At 50.9% G+C, this 24,045-nt stretch overlaps 1 protein-coding gene across 5 annotated transcripts in view; it reads left to right on the forward strand.

Moving 5' to 3' along the window:
• Window positions 1–7,310: 7,310 nt before the first annotated feature.
• Window positions 7,311–24,045, forward strand: part of CARM1 (coactivator associated arginine methyltransferase 1) — a 36,596-nt gene continuing 19,861 nt past the window's right edge. For all 5 annotated transcript variants that reach the window (XM_066593605.1, XM_066593607.1, XM_066593608.1 and 2 more), the window contains exons 1-3: window positions 7,311–7,461; window positions 22,900–23,022; window positions 23,239–23,345. In XM_066593605.1, the coding sequence (XP_066449702.1) occupies window positions 7,329–7,461; window positions 22,900–23,022; window positions 23,239–23,345 (363 nt within the window). In that variant the 5' untranslated portion in view covers window positions 7,311–7,328. The remainder of the gene's footprint in view (window positions 7,462–22,899; window positions 23,023–23,238; window positions 23,346–24,045) is intronic.

A 24,045-nucleotide genomic window follows, 5' to 3' on the forward strand; every position in this document is an offset into this window, starting at 1 on the left:
CGGCTCGGCGTGAAAACCGAGCCGATATACATTCGTGGGAATGCAGCCCGAGACTGTGGGAGTCATTAAAAGTGGCATTTTGTGGTGAAATTGGAGAAACTTCTCATTATATTAGTTGTGTGGAGCTATTTTAATTGTTCTTGCTGCATAGGTTTGCTTAACCATTATCTCTCTGAGCCCCGATTCTTACACTCCTATTACAATACGAGGAGGTTTTGTGGCTTCCTGTTAGTGTTGCACAGTTGATGGCTCATGCCTCCTGTAGATAAAGAAAGACGCTTTCAGATCTGAAGTCTCTGATTTTCTGTTGTCATTTTACTTAGCGGACCGTGTGACTGCAGTGCGACTAAAATATCTGATTTATCAATTAAAATATGCTTTACCGTGATCTGAGCTGTCAAAGAAAAAGTAGGTGAACCCTTTGGAATCACCTGGATTTCTGCATTCATTGCTAATAATTGTGGTCTGACTGTTCACTAAGGGCTTATTCACATGACCGTATTTTGTCCGCGCCCTAAAAAAAAATGCAGCGTGTTCTATTTTCATGTATATTGCGCACAAAAATGGCAATAATTAAACTTAATGGCGGATTAAGATCAGTGCAGCGTGCGTGTTTCTTTGTACACGCAAATACACAGAGCTTTTGGGCATAGACAATAGAGTAACATATGTGCACACGCAACGCCCATCGCGCAAATGGGACCCCATACATATGCTGCGCGAGCAACGGCAGCTTCCCACGAGTGTCTGCGTAAATACGCTCACCTCAATGCAATGTATTTGCACTATCAACAAAGTTGATAAGGTTGATTTGCACGCATCATTGCGCAAAGTACTGTACTTTTGGCGCACGCAGGGCTGGTTCACGTCCGCGACACACTGCTTCCATGGATTGAAAGGGTATTTAGCCTCATGGAATTTAGATGTGGTGTTTTTTTGCGCAGCGTATGATATTGAGTGCATATTTACTCTCCTCCCATAGACTTCTATGGGGCTCTCTGGTGCGCAAATATGCAGGAAAATAGAGCAGGTCTTATTTTTTGCTTTCCAAGTGCGAAAAACACGCTCACGAGAACGAATCTGCTGCCATCAATGGGTTCTAGTCTCTGTACATTGTGCGTCTACATTATACACGCACAGTTACGGTTGTGTGAAGAAGCCCTAAAATAGGACCATGCTGCGTTTTTTTTTTCCCTTTGCACACGGGCGTATTTGCATTGTGGAATCTGGAGTGGCCGTCCACCGCCGAATTCCACAGCAAGTACTGCCTATAGACATGTATAGAAAATCGCTTTTCCACGTCCATGAGCGGAAATTAATTGCTATTTTCCGCTCGCGGAGAAAAAGTCGCGGCATGTCCTATTCCAGCACGGATGGCTCCCATTGAAGTCAATGGAACCGTCCGCTCTGCAGCTCTTCCGCAATAACGGCGCAGCATTTTCTGTGCGCTGGCGAACCAAAAAAGAAACATCCAGACAGGTATGCAGGGGGCTCGGGCTGGGCACAGGGTGGGATTCCGCATGCAGCCTCCATCACTCGTACATTAACCCATTGACTGTAATGGGTTACTCCACTATGCGTTCCTCTCGGCCGTGTAATTAAGGCTCGCGGCTCTTTTGTTTTCTGTTTAGCTGTTCTCTCCGAGGAGCATCCAGATGGACATCAGCAGTTCCGTTTGCGTTCCCATTGATTAGAATGGGAAGTGAAGTGCTTCAATTCCGCCCGTTTTGTCTCCGTTCCCTTTGATTTCCGTTTTTTTAAATAGTCCTAATGGCGCAGACTGCCGCACTGCTGTGTCTGCGGGGAAAGAAGCAGAATCAAAAAGACACTATTTTATTGTTACGTTGTAAACAATGGGGAACGGAATTGAGTGAGAAGCTGTGCGTCCGCGTCCGTTTTTGATGTCCGTTTAACGGATCTGTTTTTAGGTAAGTCTATGCAGAAGGTCTGAAAGACAACAGAATGCAAAACGGATCAATTAAAAATGGATTTAAATAGTAAGAAACGGTCCGATTCCATTTTTTTTATGGATCCGTTAAATTATCGTTTCTGTTTTGGGATTAGAAAAAATAAACAGATCTGTACAAAACGCGGGTGTGAAGGAGCCCAATTTGTTTTTTTGCTGTCGTTCTGTCTGGTTTACGGTTTTTCAACAACAACAAAAAAAGGTTGAAATGTGGACAAAAAAAGAAAAGACAAATTGAGGTTTTTGGTTTTTTTTCAGGGACATATTTCCCGCCTGTTTGCTGTCCATAGAGTTCACGGATAGCACATTGACCCGCCGCCATTCATGTATTCACACAGATGTTTTTGCACACGGACCCAATGATGGTCAGTGTGAGAAAATTTGCAGCATGTCCTATTCTGGTGTGTATTACAGACAGGGCTAGCATCAGGTGCCACTGCCCACAGAGCCAGGGTACAGGAGGGGCCGGGCTGCTGGGCAGTTGGGCCCCTGTAACTTCCATGTTGTGTGATCATGTGACAAACAAACAGAAGAACATGGTAGTCCATTCCAGCCTCAGCGTACGTGCGGGCAAGGAACGTTAGCAGTCATCATGTTTTTCTGTCAGAAGGGAACAATGATGCCAACTACTACCGGGCCGGGAGCGAAAGAGGAGGTGGGTATATACTGGCTTTTATTTTATTACATGCAAGGGAGCATTATTTTTGAAAGAGGTCCAATAGACATTGTAGTGGCCCAGAACACCATCCTGGTGCCCTCCGTAAGTGGCATACATGTATTGTCTTATGTAGATGCACTGTGTAAAGTTGTCTTGTCCTTTTCTGCATGTATGTTGCACAGCTGCAGCGTCTGAAGGGTTAACTCCCCTAAAATCATTGCCTGTCAGCTCTGTTGCTTAATGTATCTATCCTACTGTGTCATGTGGTACATGTGAGGTTATAAATGTGAGTGTCTGAGAGCGGGAAACGAGTTCCATCTTTAACCTGAGAGTCCATCTTCAGAGTGAGTTCTAACACAGAGCTGTATGGAAGCATCTTTAGCTTCCGTATAAGTGAAGATGGAGGAAGAGAAGTGACTAACCGTAGCAGCTGGAGAGTGGGTGTGAGAGGAGTGAGTCCCACCACTAGAGTGAGAGAGCAACCCCAGTTTCTAAACCAGGTACCTATTCACACCACAGGTGTTTTTCCTGTGCGGCCGTCCGTCGTTCCAGATCCCCGCACAGAGGTACTTCATTGGCTAGGCTTTCTGCTGAATAAGTGTTTCTTACTAGTATGTGGAGTGACCCCCCTACCCTTTTCCTCCTCCAGAGTGTACCCAATTCAAGGACTGGTGACCTCTAGATAATGTGGACTATAGAGCCGTATTGTTCCTGTGTATCCTCCCTACCTCTAAACTGTACTTGTAGCTACTGCAAATGAATCGTGCCTGTAATTACCTGTTTTACAAAGTTTTATTTAAGTAAAAGTTTTACCAGGCCCTTACCGTTCCTAGGGACCCGAGGTACTGCACACGAGTCTCTGTGTTATTTACTCCGCCGCATTGATTAATGGTGTGTGGGAACAGTGGCGTCACGAGTGATATCTACTACAACCCCCCCCCCCCCTCATCCCCTTTATTGGCACTCCCAGCCAAAGGAGTGTCAAAGCTTGGCTTGCAATCTACACTGGCCTTGGCAGCGTGTCATCTACCCGGGACCAGAGCATGGTAAGTGCCACCGTGACGTTATTTTTGAAAGGGTATGGGGCATTATTTCTGAAATGGGGCAAAAGATGGCATTATTTCTAAAAGGGGGCATTATTAGTGAATGAGGACAAAAGAGGCAGTATTGGGGTGCCTTCATACTGGCAATGAAATCGCACGATTTCCCAGCGCTACGAGGCTGCGAGAAATCGCAAAATTATGAAGCCAATGGCTCCATGCACATGTGCGATGTTTTAACACTTGCGATGCAGTGTTAAAACAAAATCGCAGCATGTCCATTGTTTTTGCGATCAATGAATGGCTGAGCTCTGCCTCTGATTGGTCACAGTGCTCAGCCAATCAGAGGCAGCGCTTTCAGAAGGCGGAGATTTTTCATTACCCGCCTAGAAGAGAAGCTGAAGAAGAGTGCTGGGGACCTGCTAGAAGACGTGCCGGAGATGTATTATTTATTTATTCTTTTTCTACAGTTATGGATTATTTACAGTAGGAGATTCCTTCAACCCTGCTGGGGTGGGAGGCTGTTTTCCTGAGGAAACGCCCCTCATCCAGGGCTTCAGAAGGATTGCAAGGGCGATACTGGGGCGTCAATCACATCCCGATATCGCTCTTGCCAGTTTGCAGGAGCCCTTACTAAGTGGAGGCAAAAGGGTGTATTATTATTGAGTGGAGACATAAAGAAGGCATTGTTACTAAGCGGGGGCACTTTTACTGTGTGAGAGTGACTATAAGCCGTACTTGCTGTGTGGCACTTGCAGGGGACACAAAAATTGGGACAGTACTATTGTTTAGGGTACCAGAGATGGCACTATTACTATCTTGGGTGCAATAGAAGGGGGATTTTGTAAAGGTGTACATAATGTTGGAAAAGCAAAGAGCCAAAGATGTCTGTGTATCAGATTGCGCCAAGACAAGTTGGAGGTATCGTCATGGTGGTCTGGGTCGGATGCTGAAGAAAAGGGAAACTAAATTACTTCAGGCTGAGAGGACGTCACCTGTGATGACTGTATATAATGGTACTATAATTACTTACCATTATATGGTCAGTAGAGGACCTGTGTAGGGCGGTATATATCATTATATGGTCAGCAGAGGACCTGTGTAGGGTGGTATATACCATTATATGGTCAGTAGAGGACCTGTGTAGGGTGGTAAATCTATATATATAAAGCTGAAAGCCCTCACTGACTCACTGACTGACTCACTCACTGACTGACTGACTCGCCAAAAGTTCTTCAACTTCCCGATGTCGTAGAAACATGAAATTTGGCGCAAGCATAGATTATCTCCAAAATAGGAAAAGAAATTGGGTCCCAACTCGATTATTCAATTCTATGCGCAAAAGAATTGGCGTCAAAATTTTACGTACATAATCTAAATCTTTCACTTCCCAATGTCATAGAAACGGGAAATTTGGCACGTGCATTGATTATGTCATAAATAGGAAATGTTAATAGGTCCCAACTTGATTATTCAATTCTATTCGCAAAAGAATTAGCGTCCAAATTTTACGTGCGGAATGACATTTCTTAACTTTCCAGTGTCATAGACACAGGAAATTTGGCACAAGCATTGATTATGTCATAAATAGTAAAAGCTAATGGGTCCCAACTCGATTATTCAATTCTATGCGCAAAAGAATTAGCGTCCAAATTTTACATACGGAATCTAATTTTCTCACATTCCGGTGTCATAGAAACGGGAAATTTGGCACGAGCATTGATTATGTCATAAATAGGAAACGCTAATGGGTCCCAACTCGATTATTCAATTCTATGCGCAAAAGAATTAGCGTCCAAATTTTACGTGCGGAATGTAATTTTCTCACTTTCCGGTGTCATAGAAACGGGAAATTTGGCACGCGCATTATGTCATAAATAGGAAAAGTTAATAGGTCCCAATTCCATTATTCAATTCTAGCGCAAAAGAGTTGGCGTCGAAATTTTACGTGCGGAATGTAATTTTCTCACTTTCCGGTGTCATAGAAACGGGAAATCTGGCACGAGCATTGATTATGTCATACATAGGAAAAGCTAATGGGTCCCAACTCCATTATTCAATTCTAGCGCAAAAGAATTGGCGTCGAAATTTTACGTGCGGAATGTAATTTTCTCACATTTCCGGTGTCATAGAAACGGGAAATTTGGCACGAGCATTGATTATGTCATAAATAGGAAAAGCTAATGGGTCCCAACTCCATTATTCAATTCTATGCGCAAAAGAATTAGCGTCCAAATTTTACGTTCATAATCTAAATCTCTCACTTCCCAATGTCATAGAAACATGAAATTTGGCACGAGCATTGATTATGTCATAAATAGGAAAAGTTAATGGGTCCCAACTCCATTATTCAATTCTAAGCGCAAAAGAATTAGTGTCCAAATTTTATGTACGGAATCTAATTCTCTCACTTCCTGATGTCATTTTATATAAAGGAAACGTCGCATGGTTACCTCCACGTGGTGTTATCTGGGTAACGCAGAGAACTATGCAAAATGGTGAACATATGTTTTTCCTCGGTATCTCTAAAGTAACCACGACTTCATAAGATTTTCCGTGTGAACACCAGATAAACACCAGTACCAAATTAACTCGGGCGAAGCCGGGTATATCAGCTAGTACTATTATATGGTCACTGTAGGCGCTGTAGCGGATTTACTATATCGTGTGTCATGACCTACTGCAAAAGGGCCTAACGAGACTCTATCGCCCTCCTGCCCGCATAAATCTGGAGCTGGGCCTGATCATGGACCACAACTGGGCATGCCATACTGCCCACGGGTATCAGACAGCACAGAGAGGGAGTGTCCTGTGCAAGTTGTGTCTCGGGTGCAATTTGTGTATGTCCGTGTAAACTGCCCTATCATTGAGCTTGAAAACGTACGAGGGAACCATAGAGCTCGGTAATACCCGCGTAAGGTCCGGTAACGCCTGAGTAGGGCCCGGTAACGCCCGCATGGGGCCCGGTAATGTCCGCGTAGAGCCCGGTAACACCCGCGTAGGATCCAGTAACACTCGCGTAGGGTCCGGTAACACCCGCGTAGGATCCAGTAACACCCGCGTAGGGCTCGGTAACACCCGCGTAGGGTCCGGTAACACCCGCGTAGGGCCCGGTAACACCCGCGTAGGGCTCGGGCTTCTGTTTGATCCGACGTCTGTTCTTTAAAAGCTAAAATTCCCCTCTACATTAGAGGCTGTGTTCACAGCCTCCGCCGCTGATCCGGCATGAAATTACGAACAAAAGGTTGTGCGTGTAGGACTTTTTCATCCGGTAAAAATGACGGACAGATGCAGGAACCGAACAGATCCCATTAAGGTCCCCGCGGAACAGTTTGGTTCCGTTATGAGACAAATACGCTCATCCGGGGTGTTCCGTTTCCCATAACGGAGCAGGAAAACGTAATCCCCAGCGCAGATGTGAATAGAGCCATAGGAAAATCCATAGCCGTTAAAAGACCGCAGATGGGGACACAAAGCTTCCCGCATTTTCCACGGCACGTGCACTACCGTTTTCCTACCGCTAGATGTCTCCCGCACGTTACGTTTCTCGCCCCTTCTTTTCCCCCTCCTGACCACTGTGTGTCGCTGTTCCGTTACCTTCTCCCGCTCTCCTCCCTCCGCCCCATAATTCCCCGCGCCTCCCCCTCAGCCCGCCTCTGGAAAGATGGCGGCGGTGTCGGTGTTTCCCGGCGTGCGGCTCCTGAGTATCGGGGACGCGAACGGGGAGATTCAGAGGCACGCAGAGCAGCGGGAGCTCCGGCTGGAGGCGCGGGGAGGGGAGCTGGCCCTGTACAACGGTGAGTGCGGCGTGGCCACAGCGCGGTGTGCGGTCCAGTGTGCCGGGGAGGACCGGCTCCTCATGTGTGCTGCGGTGGGGGGGAGGGGAGACAACGGAGTCCCCATCCTTCTCGGCATTGCTGCACGCTAAGGGGGCTGCAAAATTTGCGCCAAGTATATTTGCCATCGTGTTTGAAGCGACGCTTTTCGTTAAACCTGCGCCGCGGCGTTACAGAACCGCGCTGTTAGCGCCCTCGCCGCGTCCACGAATGTCATAACGCGTTGGGTTTTGTTGGCGCCGTGTCCCGTAGTCGATCTGGGGATGTAATTGGCGCAGTACGGGCGTCCGCAGTTATAATTGGGGGTGAGGTCCGCGGGGCATGCGGGGCGGTCCGTATACTGATACCGTACGCTATACCTCTGCGTTGGGTCACATGACTCACCCTGCGCCGTGAGACATACATGTGGGGGCGCCGGAGACTGGCGCTCCTGTGCTGGCATCGCTGGTCCTGTGGCGATCAATGGCGTCCGCTGGGCGTTTACGAATTTGCGCTGTGCTGGTAGGAGGCAAACAGAAGGACCCGTCACACGGCCGGTCAGACTGCTGCATCCGACCCCTTACTGTTCGACTAAACGGCCAATGGGGGTTTGTTTACTTCTTGGTTTCTGCATGTAGAAAAGCGACGGCCGGATCGCTGTGACTGGAGGGGATGACCCCCGCCGCTCCGCTGCCACCCACTGGGCCATGATGGAAGCACAGGCGGGATTATCGCTGCGACCGCCGGGTCCCGACACAAGGACTACAGAGTCTGACGGACCTGGCGGGCTATAAGGGGGGCTGGCAGGTTCCCGGGGGTTCATCGGACACAAGACCGCAGGATTCCGTGCTGGTGTGACCGCTGTAATATCTCTGCTTGCTGTCCGTGTATTTCTGGGAACCTTCATTGTATCAGACACTTCTCACAGCTGAGGGTTCGTTACAATTGTATCCAGTCCGGAAAATAAGATGAATGAACAGGCAGCAGAAATCATCCCGTAGGTCCGGGGGGCTCCTGTCCGCCAGACCCCCCAACTGGTCGTGTTATCCTGCAGTCAGATCACCTGATCTGCTGGCTGCAGACTGTTACAATGTATCAGCCCAGAGGCCTGAGCAGGATTGGATACAATTGTATTAACCCCTCACATACTGTTATCAGACCGTTCCTCTGAAGACTCCTTCACCCATAAAGGGGGCAACCGATAAACAAGCGAACGCTCTTTCGTTGGCTGATCATTCAGTGAACGTAAAGATTGGCCGCTGGTCGGCCGGACGTCTCGCCGTGCGAACAGCGGGCGGTGGGGGTCGTACGAACAGCCGCTTCTCAGCTGTAATTCCTTGGGCAAAAGCTCACATCTGGAACGGATTAGCCGTTACGATTGCTGCATTCGCGCACAAATGAACTTGTCCCACGGGCGGAAAAATTACAATAAAAACCGCCGGTACGCAAAAGCATCATTCATTGCGCAATAAAAGTTGCTGCGTGTGCAGTGTCTTACGCCCGAGTGAAGCCGGCTGGCGCTGTATCCACGCAGCAGGTAGTCAGAGTACAAAACAAAAACCGCAGCGCGACCTAACGAAAACCGCCCGTGCAAGTCGGTGGGTCCATAAAAAGCAAAACGCGGATGGCGCGCTCAATCTGAGTATGATCCGCTTATAAAGCGTTTAACAGGGACTATAAAATTGCGATCCCGAAAGTGCGTAGCCGGGACCGTGTGCGGAAAGTGGATGAGAATGCGTGGGAAACTGAAGAAAATTCATTGAGGTTGCCAGAAAACCATGTTTTATTTATTGGCCCGTGTGAATCCGGTCCGAGACCACGAGGGTCCGGGCTATCATAGGAGCCAAGGAATGGAATATCGGAAGCGCCTGATCCCGCACATGACGAACACGGACGGCGTCCATCATGTCACCCAACATTACAGCGTTCAGCGCTGGAGGCCCGAACTGACGGATGTAGACAGGGCTGTAGAGGGTTCAGTCACTGACAGCAAGCAGAGCGCTTGAGAAGGAATCCAAGCCCAAATTACTGGATATTAGGAAGTTGCTGAGCGTCGCACCTAGTAATCGGCGGCTGTGTCGCCTCGCAGGCGTGTTGGGGTGAGTCACCTCTTGGGCGTTCCGTGCGGAGCCGCCTTCGCTGATTCTCGCAAATTTCCTGAATGAAATGGCGCAGCATTAATTACTGTTTTATCCGGGGAGATGCCCGACAGAAACCCAACGCCCGTCTGTTTGGTGCCATTCACTCGTCATAAGACGGATCCAATCAGCCGGTGGATTCGGCTGCCGCGATGGAGCCGGACAGCAACCCGCGGCAGGGATGAAGGTGCCGGGTCCAAGGGCCCATGGAGTGATCACCCGTCAGTCATCCGCTGGGCCGGCAGTGACTAGACGGCGAGCGATACTTCAGTCGCTTATCATTCGTTGTTTAGTTAGCACAGGCATAAAAATCAAGTAACGTTCGGCCGGTGTGAGCAGACGGTGAGTCATCCGTGAGCAGACAGCGAGTCATCCGCGAGCGACTGCCTGTTTACTGCGAACCATCCACGGCCAGTGTGAGCAGGCGATCAGTCATCGGCGAGCGACTGCCTGTTTACTGCGAACCATCCCCGGCCCATGTGAGCAGGCGGTCAGTCATCCGTGAGCAGACAGCGAGTCATCCACGAGCGACTGCCTGTTTTCTGCGAACCAACCCCGGCCCATGTGAGCAGACTGTCAGTAATCTGCGAGTGACTGCCTGTTTACTGCGAACCATCCCCGGCCAGTGTGAGCAGACGGTCAGTCATGCGCAAGCGACTGCCTGTTTACTGCGAAAGATCCCCAGCCCGTGTGAGTAGGCAGTCAGTCATCCGCGAGCGACTGCCTGTTTACTGCGAACCATCCCCGGCCCGTGTAAGCAGACAGTCATGTGCGAGCGACTGCCTGTTTACTGCGAATGATCCCTGGCCCGTGTGAACAGACAGTCATGCGCGAGCGACTGCCTGTTTACTGCGAATGATCCCTGGCCCGTGTGAGCAGACAGCCATGCGCGAGCGACTGCCTGTTTACTGCGAATGATCCCTGGCCCGTGTGAGCAGACAGTCATGCGCGAGCGACTGCCTGTTTACTGCGAATGATCCCTGGCCCGTGTGAGCAGACAGTCATCCGCGAGCGACTGCCTGTTTACTGCGAATGATCCCTGGCCCGTGTGAGCAGACAGTCATGCGCGAGCGACTGCCTGTTTACTGCGAATGATCCCTGGCCCGTGTGAGCAGACAGTCATGCGCGAGCGACTGCCTGTTGACTGCGAATGATCCCTGGCCCGTGTGAGCAGACAGTCATGCGCGAGCGACTGCCTGTTTACTGCGAATGATCCCTGGCCCGTGTGAGCAGACAGTCATGCGCGAGCGACTGCCTGTTTACTGCGAATGATCCCTGGCCCGTGTGAGCAGACAGTCATCCGCGAGCGACTGCCTGTTTACTGCGAACCATCCCTGGCCCGTGTGAGCAGGCGGTCAGTCATCGGCGAGTGACTGCCTGTTTACTGCGAACCATCCCCTGCCCGTGTGAGCAGGCGGTCAGTCATCCGCGAGCGGCTGCCTGTTTACTGCGAACCATCCCCAGCTTGTGTGAGTAGGCAGTCAGTCATCCGCGAGCGACTGCCTGTTTACTGCGAACCATCCCTGGCCCGTGTGAGCAGGCGGTCAGTCATTCGCGAGCGACTGCCTGTTTACTGCAAACCATCCCCGGCCCGTGTGAGCAGGCGGTCAGTCATCCGCGAGCGGCTGCCTGTTTACTGCGAACCATCCCCGGCCCGTGTGAGCAGGCGGTCAGTCATCCGCGAGCGGCTGCCTGTTTACTGCGAACCATCCCCTGCCCGTGTGAGCAGGCGGTCAGTCATCCGCGAGCGGCTGCCTGTTTACTGCGAACCATCCCCTGCCCGTGTGAGCAGGCGGTCAGTCATCCGCGAGCGACTGCCTGTTTACTGCGAACCATCCCTGGCCCGTGGGAGCAGGCGGTCAGTCATCCGCGAGCGACTGCCTGTTTACTGCGAACCATCCCTGGCCCGTGGGAGCAGGCGGTCAGTCATCCGCGAGCGACTGCCTGTTTACTGCGAACCATCCCCGGCCCGTGTGAGCAGGCGGTCAGTCATCGGCGAGCGACTGCCTGTTTACTGCGAATGATCCCTGGCCCGTGTGAGCAGACAGTCATGCGCGAGCGACTGCCTGTTGACTGCGAATGATCCCTGGCCCGTGTGAGCAGACAGTCATGCGCGAGCGACTGCCTGTTTACTGCGAATGATCCCTGGCCCGTGTGAGCAGACAGTCATGCGCGAGCGACTGCCTGTTTACTGCGAATGATCCCTGGCCCGTGTGAGCAGACAGTCATGCGCGAGCGACTGCCTGTTGACTGCGAATGATCCCTGGCCCGTGTGAGCAGACAGTCATGCGCGAGCGACTGCCTGTTTACTGCGAATGATCCCTGGCCCGTGTGAGCAGACAGTCATGCGCGAGCGACTGCCTGTTTACTGCGAATGATCCCTGGCCCGTGTGAGCAGACAGTCATCCGCGAGCGACTGCCTGTTTACTGCGAACCATCCCTGGCCCGTGTGAGCAGGCGGTCAGTCATCGGCGAGTGACTGCCTGTTTACTGCGAACCATCCCCTGCCCGTGTGAGCAGGCGGTCAGTCATCCGCGAGCGGCTGCCTGTTTACTGCGAACCATCCCCAGCTTGTGTGAGTAGGCAGTCAGTCATCCGCGAGCGACTGCCTGTTTACTGCGAACCATCCCTGGCCCGTGTGAGCAGGCGGTCAGTCATTCGCGAGCGACTGCCTGTTTACTGCAAACCATCCCCGGCCCGTGTGAGCAGGCGGTCAGTCATCCGCGAGCGGCTGCCTGTTTACTGCGAACCATCCCCTGCCCGTGTGAGCAGGCGGTCAGTCATCCGCGAGCGGCTGCCTGTTTACTGCGAACCATCCCCTGCCCGTGTGAGCAGGCGGTCAGTCATCCGCGAGCGACTGCCTGTTTACTGCGAACCATCCCTGGCCCGTGGGAGCAGGCGGTCAGTCATCCGCGAGCGACTGCCTGTTTACTGCGAACCATCCCTGGCCCGTGGGAGCAGGCGGTCAGTCATCCGCGAGCGACTGCCTGTTTACTGCGAACCATCCCCGGCCCGTGTGAGCAGGCGGTCAGTCATCGGCGAGCGACTGCCTGTTTACTGCGAACCATCCCCGGCCCGTGTGAGCAGGCGGTCATTCATCGGCGAGCGACTGCCTGTTTACTGTGGATGGAGGCGGGTGGCCAGAACGATGATCGTTTTTGTGTGTAACATAAGGGGTTGTTCAGGGCTAGAAAAACACAGCTGCTTTTTTCCAAACACAGCGCCGCCCTTGTCTGTGGGTTGTGTCTGGTATTGCAGCTCAATTCCCATTCACTTAAGTGAAGCTGAGCTGCAGAACCCCACAGACAAGGGTGGCGCTGTGTGTGGAAGTAAGCAGCCATGTCTTACTAACCTTGGACAATCCCTTTAAGCCCCCAACAGTTGCCCGTTAACTCACTCCCCCATTATGTACAAACGAGCTGCCGGGGGTCTTAAAACCGTCGTAAATATACTTGAACGTGTTGCATCGTGGTAATGGCGTAAATCGCATCCAAGATTGTGGAGCCCTAAAACCTGTTCAGTAGTAGCTGCTCACCTGCTGTATCTGTGCCTACTGGCTTAGGGATCACCCACTTGTGAACGTGGGACCCCCGGGTTGTAGCGGCTCTGCTTACACGGGTCAGTGCTACCTCCTATGGGACGCACCTGCTCTCCTCTTATATGGCTGTGGTGTCAGCGCAGTCTTACATCTTGTGTTCTCGCTTTCGGAGGACGGTTTCTAATCCATGTTTCTAGGACTGTGGGGGCTGGTCTGAGGCTCCTCTTGCATGGCTCAGCTGTGTAATAGTCGCTGACCAGCGCTTGTCTGGTTTTCGCAGGTCAACTCAGAATGGAGGAGCGTCCAACGATTTCATCCGCTCGCCCTCCTACAATATCTGCTCATCCCCCGTTCACATGTGACATGAAAGATGTCATCGCCAAACGCAGGCGCTCCTTCACCAGGTGATCGTTGGCGCCTTCACACAGGATGTATAAGAGGCCCCTAAAGCCACCCTCCGGGGGTCCCGGGGCTGGGAGGGGGTGTAGATTACCTGCAGTAGTGTCTCTGCTGCCCTCCAATCCGCCAATTCCAGGCCCTATTTTCAGTCATCTAAGTTGGGCAACACAATTATGGGACTACCTGATCCCCACTGTGCATTGGTGGTGTTGGACTACTGATGTACTAATCATACCTGCTGTATGATTGGCCAGAACTGCTCATGTGATCAGTACTGGCCAATCGGAGCTGCTCGAGTGAACCGTACACATCTGGGGCGGATATAAAAATGGGGCCAGAAACCTGGAAATGGGAGCTGAAGAACTGCAGGGCTGTATCCCCCTCCAGTCCCCCGAGGACAGAGTTATGTCCTCGAACTGGAGGGTCACTTTAAGGGCTTTTTTTACCCCCATAGCTTGACCATGTAGGTCTGCCCCCGTCGGTGAGATCAGTGTTCCTTTTATAGGGTTTTTTTTAGAACCCCAAACGTTGGTGGCCGTGGGGGACGAAGTAGAATAACCCTATATACTGACCGCAGGCACGTCTCTTAGAAGGCATCTGTCACCTACTTGTATTCCTATGAGTTAGGCTTGTGGGCTGATGATAGGTGACCCACTGAGGCCAGGGAGGTAAGTGTTCTACTTACCTTCCCTGTCATGACGTCCCCCGGTGTCGGCGCTGGAAGCTGCTGCTGCTTGGCACATTGAGTAGCGCTGCCAAGCAGTCCGCCCAATAGAATTTGATAGCCGACGGCAGGGAAGATAAGTATAACATTTACACCCCCAGGCTTAGCGGGTCGCCTACCATCAGCCTAGCTCATAGGACTAAAAGTAGGTGACAGATGCCCTTTAAACCTGCCTTGGGGCACTGACAGCCCATGTGACAAGTTTCCAGGACCAGTTCTTCTGGCTGGCGACATCACCTGTCAGATGCCCTCCGGACCCGCGGTGACTACATAACTGTGGGGGCCCAAAACCATATAAAAGCAATGACTCCGAAACCCCTTTTTAAATATCCTTTATACTGGCCGATGCCCGCTGTACGGAGGATCGTTCATCCCAGTCCAGTCTCTAACTCCTTCCATTGGTCCTCTGATGTTCCTGTGGGCACGGAGGCTGCTGTCTACGGGCTCCCATTTATGGCGGTGTTGGCCCCTATAAATCGTCTGACGATGGACCTGAGTAAAGTGCAGTTGGTGCACCTGGATGTGAGAACGGGGGTGTGGTAACCACTCCGTCGCTGTCCCTCCTCTACGGCAGGAACACTCCCTTCAATTTCAGTGACTTCTATGGGGGGTCGGACTGGATGGGACCTGAGCGGGCGAGCTGCAGACGTCCCCTCATCTGGTGAGTTGGGTGACAACCACTGTGATGCCACCACGTTTCTGTCCCCACCGCGGTTGTCACACGGCCCTCCTAGAATCAGATCTGACTATAAGATCTTCCAGCCCTGCAAGCAGACGGCATCTTGTGGATTTTGGGGGGAGGTGGGGGATAAATCTCTCCAGAGCCCTCCGCCGCTCTATGGTCCCCGTATGCAGCAACGAGCTGGTTTTTAGGATTGCGCTGCCCATTGTCCCTCTCCGCAGGCCTGAAATCAGGGGGATTTGTGTGAAGAGGAGGGAGCGTCGTCCCATTGTCACCAGCCTGGGGGTAGAGAAGACCCCTCGCTGGGATTTTGTGGTGGTCTCACAAAAGGTTGCTTTCACTATGCCCCTAGAGACTAATGACTCTGCCCACCCTATAAAGTGGCATTGAGAGCGACGCCGCCATTGTTGTGGTAATGAGCGGACTTTTTATCTTTTGTGTCACAGAGCACAGATGCGGCTAAGCTGGGTGGGACGTACGCCCGAGACCCTCCCGGTACCTGGCACAGATGCCATGCGGTCTATACAGCGGGCACACGTGGAAACCCCCCACCAAACCGCTAGAAAATCACTTTAAGGGACGGTGAAAAGTTCTGACAGTCGGGTAGCAAATTCAGAGCCATCGTGTAATTAGTCGGGGTCTGACGAGAGGCGGAGGTCATTAAAAACCCGTAGAGATACCAGGTGGCGACGGCCGGCAGCCGCCGTACATCCTACAGGCGCATCTCACAGCCCTTCAGTATGAGCCGAAGGCCCGAGGCGCGCGGACGTATTTTCAGACGTATTTTGCGGTCTGTATCCCACAGACGGCGTGCGGCGCCATTATAGTCTGAGGATATTCGCAGGCACGGAAAAATCATGGCATGTTGTTGGGTTTTTACGAATGAGACTAGAACACGCAACGTGCGGTGTGCTTACATGTCAGACGACACGTGGACAGGCGGTTCATGGGCGCGATTCAGACTCGGCTGCGTGCCTTTGGTCACTAAATGGTTACGGCAAATTGTCTCAATAACCCCTTAATGGCGGCCTGAGCTGCTGCAGACTTCACACCTTTCAATTGGATTCAAATCACAGGGGTGAAACGTGCTGCAGATCCGCACCAAGATACGAAGGCCGGCGCAGACAGAAGAGCGCGTTGACTTCAATGGGTTCGTTCACACCTCCGGAATTTTGGCACAAGCATTTCGGTCACGCAAAAAGGGCGCGTTCTATTTTTCTGCGCAGCAAATATCCCCATAGAAGTCGATGAAGGGGGCGGAAAATGCAAGGAGATGCGTGAAATGCTGCGTAATTTTCAACTTCAATCGCTGTCCGTGTCTCGTGCGCAAATAAAAAACATGCCGTCCGGGAAGAAAAAGTTGTGCTAAAGCATGCGCAACTGCGTCGGCGTGCAGCGAGCCTCAGACTGTTCACATACATGCAGGCTTTCACACCGGCTTCACTCGCTCACTTGAAGAGAGGATCTGCGGCAGAATCGTACGGCGGTGCAGGATTTTTGCTCCAAAAAAATTATTGCAATTCCGCCCTGCGTGAGCGTCCCCTTAAAGGGAAGCGGTCATCAATTCCCAGCCCATTAAACTGCCCACCGCTGCAGAATACGGACATCTCGTACCAAGACAATCGCGTAGCTGCAGTGATAGTTTTACAACTTCCTCTGCTGTATGAAGTGTCTGCCCACAAAAAGGATGGATGATCTGTACATGCGCCGGTCCGCAAACTTGAGGCGCATGTGCGAGATTTAAATGGACGACGTCTACTACATCTCCACATCACATCAGCAGAGAGGGTGGATGTAGGTGAGAAACTCCAGCCAGCGACTGTGTGGCGTATCCACCATACTGGTCTGCAGCCCAGGAAATGCTAAAATGGTACTTCTTGAGCCCCCCCCCCCCCCCCCCCCAATAGGCAAAGTAAGTTTTGCTACCATGTACATCAGCGTTCTGCCGCTGGGGTTGTCTGGTTATTTCGACAATCCTGTTTCAATAGGACCTTCTGTATTAACCCTTTCCAATCCAATGTCGGGCCTGCCCCGACATCATCATTTCCCTCCACAGCTCCGATGTCGGGGCAGGCCCGACACTGCAGTGCAGGAGTGGATCTGCACCCGATCGTCAGACACATCAGGTGCAGATACACTTCTGCACTGGTCCTCATCGAGGACCCCCGAGGAGAATGCAGAAAGGGTTTTTAACCTTTCTGCCTTCTCCTTTACACATTACATAGCGCTCAATTAGCGCTATGCAATGCATAGATTCCAGCCGGCGATCATGTGACCGCCGGTGTTACCTGACCCCCGGCGGTCACATGAACGCCGAGCCGGGAGCCTGCACCGTGGGGGGGCCTGCTTACCTGACCGGCGTCTTCCACATTCTCCCTTCTGTCTCCCGGCTCGGCGATCATGTGACTGCTGGGTGCCACCTGACCCCAGCGGTCACATGATCGCCGAGCCGGGAGGCAGAGGGAGAATGAGGAAGATGCCGGACAGATAAGCAGGATCCCCCATAGTGCAGTGAGCACCTACACCCTCCTGAACTCTGTCAGTTCAGGAGGGTGCAGGGAAATGTATTTTTCCAGGGCATCATCCCGACGGCCCCATTTACATATGGAGGTTGCCCTCTGACCCAGGTAGGGACAGAAAGAGTTTAAAAGCACCTCCCTTTCCACCCATGCTTCAGTGTCTTCCTGTCCCTACGGTGGGACAGAGGAGCAGCTCCAGAGCTGCAGGAGAAGGAAGAAAACTTACCAGAAGAAAAACTTACCGCACGCTGTGCGTTCCCCCTGGAGGGGTAGAGGTCGGGGCCGTACACTCACGAGTCCCTGCATCCCCAACCTGCGGCGCCGACTGAGCCGTAAGTCGCCTCAGCAGCACAGGTCTCCCTCGCGCGGTCCGCATGCTCTGGCTGCCGCGATGGGACAGTGCTCGCTTCGGCAGCACACATACTAAAATTGGAACGATACAGACGCACACGCAAATTCGTGAAGCGTTCCATAAAACAAAGATGAAGCGCTCGGTGGCCTCCGGTCAAGGAGAAAGACCATGTTCCCGGTCAACTAGACCCTACAACGGGTAATTGCCGATGAATGGCAGAAGCCTGAGAAAAGAATAGCGGTATCAAGGTGGCCAAGAAAACCCTCTTGGCCCCTGAAGATACCTCACAACTGTCAAATCCAATGGATAAGAACATAGCCTCGACTTCCGTGGCCAGATCGATGGTCCTATGGATAAATAGGCTGGAAGCCTCCATCATAGATCGGGCCCCTAGAGAGGAGTTAGCTGGTTGTCTTCCCCTCCTAAAAATGGCTACCGTCTTTCTGACCGATGCATCAGCGGAGATAGTAAGATATGATGCACATTATGGCTGAAGACATGGGCTGCAGATGTGACATCAAAAAACAAGGCCTGCGCCATCCCCCTCTAAGGGGAATTCATGTTGGGCCCGTCCTGGACAAGATCCTGAAGAAAGTCAGCGACAGATAGCCTTACAGGAAACCATCCTTTCTGAGGCGCCAGCCACCTCCCGACGTTAAAGGGAAGACTGGAAGATGGCGTACCCCAAGGGAGGTCGGGTTAAGGAGGCTCAACCCTCTCCTGAACAAACGGGGTAGATTAGCACGCTATCTAAGTCAGGGGCAGGGGATAACATCTAACCCCTGGGTACTCCGAATAATTGAAGCAGGGTACCGAATTGAGTTCCACTCTCTACCCCCCTAGGAGATTCCTCATAACCTCCCCTGGGTCCCTACAAGAACAAGGGAACCTCATAAAAAGTGTACACGAACTCAAGGACTTAGGGGTCATTGCACAAGTCCCTGATTACGAAAGGGGTGAGGGATTCTATTCACCCTTATTTCTAATCAAAAACCAAACGGTTCCATTGGGACTATCTTTAACCTTAAGGCCCTAAATAAATTTATTTCATATAAAAATTTTTTTTTTTGGGAAACGGTGAGGTCTATCGTCTCACTAATAGACCGGAATACTGTAAAGTGCACTATGCATCCCAAAGATGCATACTGTCACGTCCCAATAGCTGCAGTCCATCACAAGTACTTGAGATTCGCTCGGCGGGAGGGTGACAGGATCCAACATTATTAGTTTATGGCCCTTCCATTCGGAATCTCCACTGCTCCTCGGGTGTTCACAAAGATAATAATAGAGATGGTAGCCTATTTCAGACGGAACCAAATCTGTATATTCCCATATCTGGATGACTTCTTGTTAGTGTCGAGGACAGAAGGACTATACGTATAGACCTATCTATGGTCCTGTCTACCCTAAACAGTTTAGGGTGGATAGTCAATAAACAGAAGTCCGACCTGAACCCTGGTACACAGAAGGTGTACCTGGGTGTATTATTAGACTCCCACATCCAGGAATCTCGGCTTCCATCATCTAGGAGGAAGACCTCCTCCAAAGAGTAACCTCCCTCTGTCAGGCTACGACGGTTTCTATCAGAGAAACAATGAAGGTGCTCGGCATCCTAAACAGCCTGCATACAGATAGTCCCATGGGCACAACCCCATACTCGACAACTACAAGGGTTCATTCTTGCCAGGTGGGACAGACGGCAGACCTCCCTGGATAAGAAGGTGAGCCTGTCCGTCAGAGTCCCTACGCTGGTGGACCTCACAGAGGAACCTAAGCAAAGGTACCTCCTGGTCGCAAGAACCTACTGTACCCATCACAACAGATGCCAGTAAAACGGGATGGGGAGCGCAAGTAGCCGACCTAAATCTACAGAGAATCTAGGACTCCAAAGTAGCTGAGCGCTCATAAAGTTAGAGAATTAAGGGCAATCTGGGAGGCCCTTCAGGCAGCAGAACCCCCTGTAAGAGGAAGGCATATCAAAATTCTGACTGATAAAAGGACAGCTCTGTCGTTTGTTCGCCACCAAGGGGGAACGCGACCCACACCTGCAACAACTGGCGATAAAGATACTCCGCTAGGCGGAGTCCAACGTGCTGTCTTTTCTCTCAGCAATCCATCTAAAAGGGTCCACAAGCGTTGTTGCCAACTTCCTGGGCAGACAAGAGCATCCTTCCAGGAGAATGGGGGCTGAACCAGTGAGTCTTCGACCAACTAAGTTGCCGGTGGGGAGAACCACAGATAGACCTGTTCGCCTCGAGGGAAAATTCAAAATGCCGGGACTTTTACTCTCTGAATCCAAGAGCCAACCCGTGCGGGATAGATGCCCTGTCCCAAAGCTGGGATATGGACCTAGCATACGCCTTTCCCCCTTTTCCCACTGATCCCTCACATCCCCAGGAAAATCCAGACCAGCCGGGTGTCAGTCATACTAGTTGCCCCTATGTGGGACAAAAGGCCCTGGTATCCCCTACTAAAAGCCTTGACTATTCGGGGTCCACCTCTACTACCAGTAGTGGATGATCTCCTACTCCAGGGCCCGCTAACATACCCGGGGTCGGAAATTTGAATCTAGCAGCATGGATGCTGAAAGCATGATACTGCGTGGGAAGGGACTCTCCCATAATACCCCGACAAAAAGCCGTGAACCTATCACGACAGCCATCTATGATAGGATACGGAGGAAGTTCACAGACTTCTGCAAAATAGATCCAGGGGAAATCCCAGGGATTGACATACCCGCAAACCGGGAATTTTACAGGCAGGCCTAGAGGAAGGCCTTAGCCCGAGAACCCTTAAGGCTCATACAGCAGCACTAGGATCCTACCTAGACTTCCCCTTAGCAGAACACCGCGGGGTGCGTAGGTTTCTCAAAGGGGCAGACCCTTCATTAGAGAAACCTTCCCTACCTAAGACCTAAACTTAGTCCTAAATAGTCTTGCCAACCCCCCTTTGAACCCCTCTCCCAACTCTCCCTGAGACTACTCACGCTAAAAGTTACCCTTTTAGTTGCTATAACTTCGGCTCGGAGAATAGGGGAAATACAAGCCTTATACTGTATTGAACCATACATGGTAATACAAGATGACAGAATTACCTTTAAACCGGACCCAACCTTCCCACCGAAGGTAGTGTCAAAAATTCATAGGGAGCAGACAATCACTCTGCCCTCCTTCTGTCAAAATCCCCGCAATGGAAAAGAACGAGATTTTCATAGCCTAGATGTTAGGAGAGCCGTCCTAGTGTATTTAGAGGCTACCCGCTCTTTTGGCAAAAATAACCTTTTTCCAATTTCAGGGGCCGGAAAAAGGAAAGACGGCATCTAAGAGCACCATTGCGAGGTGGATCAAGACTGCCATCCAAGAGGCATATAAAGCCAGGGGCCTCGATCCCCTGGGAAAAATTAGAGCCCACTCCACACGCTCTCTCTCCTCCTCTTGGGCAGAAAAAGACCAGGCGTCTGCCGAGCAAATTGCAAAGCAGCCACCTGGTCTAGCAACATACGTTTATCAGACATTTTAGGGTTAACGTCCAGTCGGACAAAGACCGGGGCTACGGACGGAAAGTCCTTCAGGCAGTAGTCCCACCCTAGAGCCACGTATAATTTGGTATACTCCATATGTAAATGGGGCCGTCGGGATGACGACCTGGAAAGATACGGATTACTTACTGGTAGTCCCTTTTCCAGGAGTCATCACGACGGCCCATAGTTCCCTCCCATATAGAATAATTAATGTTCTTTCAATGTAAATATGACCGAATAAAGGTAAAATTTGGTTTAGTAAACATTGTCCACCGTAATAATTTGTAAGTCACTGAAGCATGGGTGGAAGGGGAGGTGCTTTTAAACTCTTCCTGTCCCTACCTGGGTCAGAGGGCAACCTCCATATGTAAATGGGGCCATCGTGATGACTCCTGGAAATGGGACTACCGGTAAGTAATCCGTATCTTTTCTCACCCATTCTCCCCAGCTCCAATTTATTTGGAGCTGAGGACAATGGGTGAGAAAAAATAAATGGATTGGAAAGGGTTAAGACGATAAACTGAACTAAATTTTCCCCTATGTGGCCACCAGGATCCAGCACTGCAATCCCGCTGCGGTCCCGGTGATTGTTGTGACAGAAGATGTTACTGGAAATCGGGTGACAGTATCACAATCCTGTACGCCTGGCATCGTGGCACTCAAGACGGGGGTACCGATGCCAGGAGAATGTGCGGTGACCCTGCAGCCTCTCATTGGCTGTAGCGGTTACCTGATTTCCTATGAGATAATCTGTCACAACAATCACCGGGACCACAGCGGGGCTGCAGCGCTGGATCCTAGCAGCGACAGAGAGGTAAGTATACCCCAGTTTATCATTTTAAATACAGGGGGTCCTATTAAAATTAGGTTGTCCAGTAACCAGACAACCCCTTTAATAGGCTGGCAATTGATGACTGATTTTCCCTAATGGGCCCTACACCTCCTTAATGGGGTTTCCCATTACTTTTATGTTGATGATCTAACTTCTGACTTTCTTGCCGATCAGTTGATTAAAGGGCCTTACGAGTATTGCGTCTTCTCCACTGTTTACCCGACACAGCTCTGCACTCCTTGTAGTGGCTATGTCGGGTACTGCAGTTCAGTCCCATTCACTTGAATGTTGCTTGCAATACCAGGCACACCCACTACTAAAGCTATAGAGCTGTGCCTGGATCAGGATGAGTTTGTTGTGAATGTGGCGTCCGCACCCAGGGTGGGTAGCGGCGGGTCGCCTTGCTGGTATCTTATGAACTCCACACATGTCGTTTGCTGGTGTGTGACCCGTTCAGTCACTTTTAGAGTCAGTGCAGCTTTGCCTTGTCCTCCTCTTTCCAAAACAGGTTTGTTTGTTTTTCACAAGTTGTTAAACTGACTCCTTTGGCGTCTCCGTCACATTTCTGCCAGACTTGGCTGCGTGTGACGGATGCCCTGAAAGATCCTGTTGTAAGGAAGGTCTCGCCCATCCCTTTAAATAGAAACTGCGACACAAGTGTGAACATAACCGTATCCCTATATAACAGCCTGTTAATTCCTCTTTGTCTCTTCCAGAAAATGTCTGCGTCTTCAAGTGCACGATTAACTCGGACACGGAGTGCAGCCGCGTGGGGAAGCAATCCTTCATCGTCACCCTGGGCTGTAACAGCGTCCTGGTTCAGTTCGCCACCCCAGCAGGTGCGTCCTTTTGTCTGTCAGGACACGGGTTTTGGTTACTTGGTTATAAATGAGTCACTTCTGAATACTTAAAATGCTTCCTGTCAGGAGGTAGACTTGGAACACAGTACTGCCACCTAGTGGCTGGCCATAACAACACAACTATATGTAAGAATCCACCTATAGTATGTACGCTGCAGCCTAATGTAACCGCGGGCCCTTCTCTCCCCACCACAGATTTCTGTTCCTTTTACAACATCATCAAGAACTGCCGGAGTTCATCTTCCGACAAGAGTGTGTTCAGCGAGCGCACCGAGGAGTCTTCAGCCGTGCAGTACTTCCAGGTATCTTACCAAACTCCACAATGTCAGCTGTACGAGGAGGTGGAAACTTCCTGGACATCGATCCGTTCTAAGTTGTTGCCTCTTATTCTGCCATTTATCCAAAAAGCTGCCGTACCCACCTGCCCCCTTTTTTTTCCAATATGAGAAATGAGCCCATAATTTTTTTTTTTTTTATGAAGGGGGTTTCCTGAGACTCCGGTAATGGTGACTTATCCTCAGGACAGGTCATCAATATCAGATCAGTGGGGATTCAGCGTGCAACCCTCACGGATGAGATGTTTGAAGAGGCGGCAGCGCCTGCTTTAGTGCATACCTGGTACAGTGCTGTACAATGTATAGCAGCTCAGTCCCATTCACTTGAGCTGCTCTCAGGCTGTAGACTGATGACCATGTCACAGACCACGGACTCTTCAAATACTTTATCGGGGGTTGTGAGTAGCGGAACTCCCCTGATCTGATATTGAAAACCTATTCTAAGGATGGGTCATCAATATCGTACTCTCGGAAAGCCCCTGAATGAGCAAATATACCTCATTGGATAGAAGTCAGACAAGAAGGGAAATTTAATTGGGGTACGAACCAAATCTGTCCCTCTGAGGCTGCATATTACAGGCCAAGTCCACCTTCACAAGCGTGATTTATTGCTACAATACATAGAAGATGAAAAACTAAATCAACTTTACTAAACATTTCTTACAGT

The sequence above is a fragment of the Eleutherodactylus coqui genome, chromosome 2 (genome assembly GCF_035609145.1).
Source record: "Eleutherodactylus coqui strain aEleCoq1 chromosome 2, aEleCoq1.hap1, whole genome shotgun sequence".
In the NCBI taxonomy this organism is placed as follows: Eukaryota; Metazoa; Chordata; class Amphibia; order Anura; family Eleutherodactylidae; genus Eleutherodactylus; species Eleutherodactylus coqui.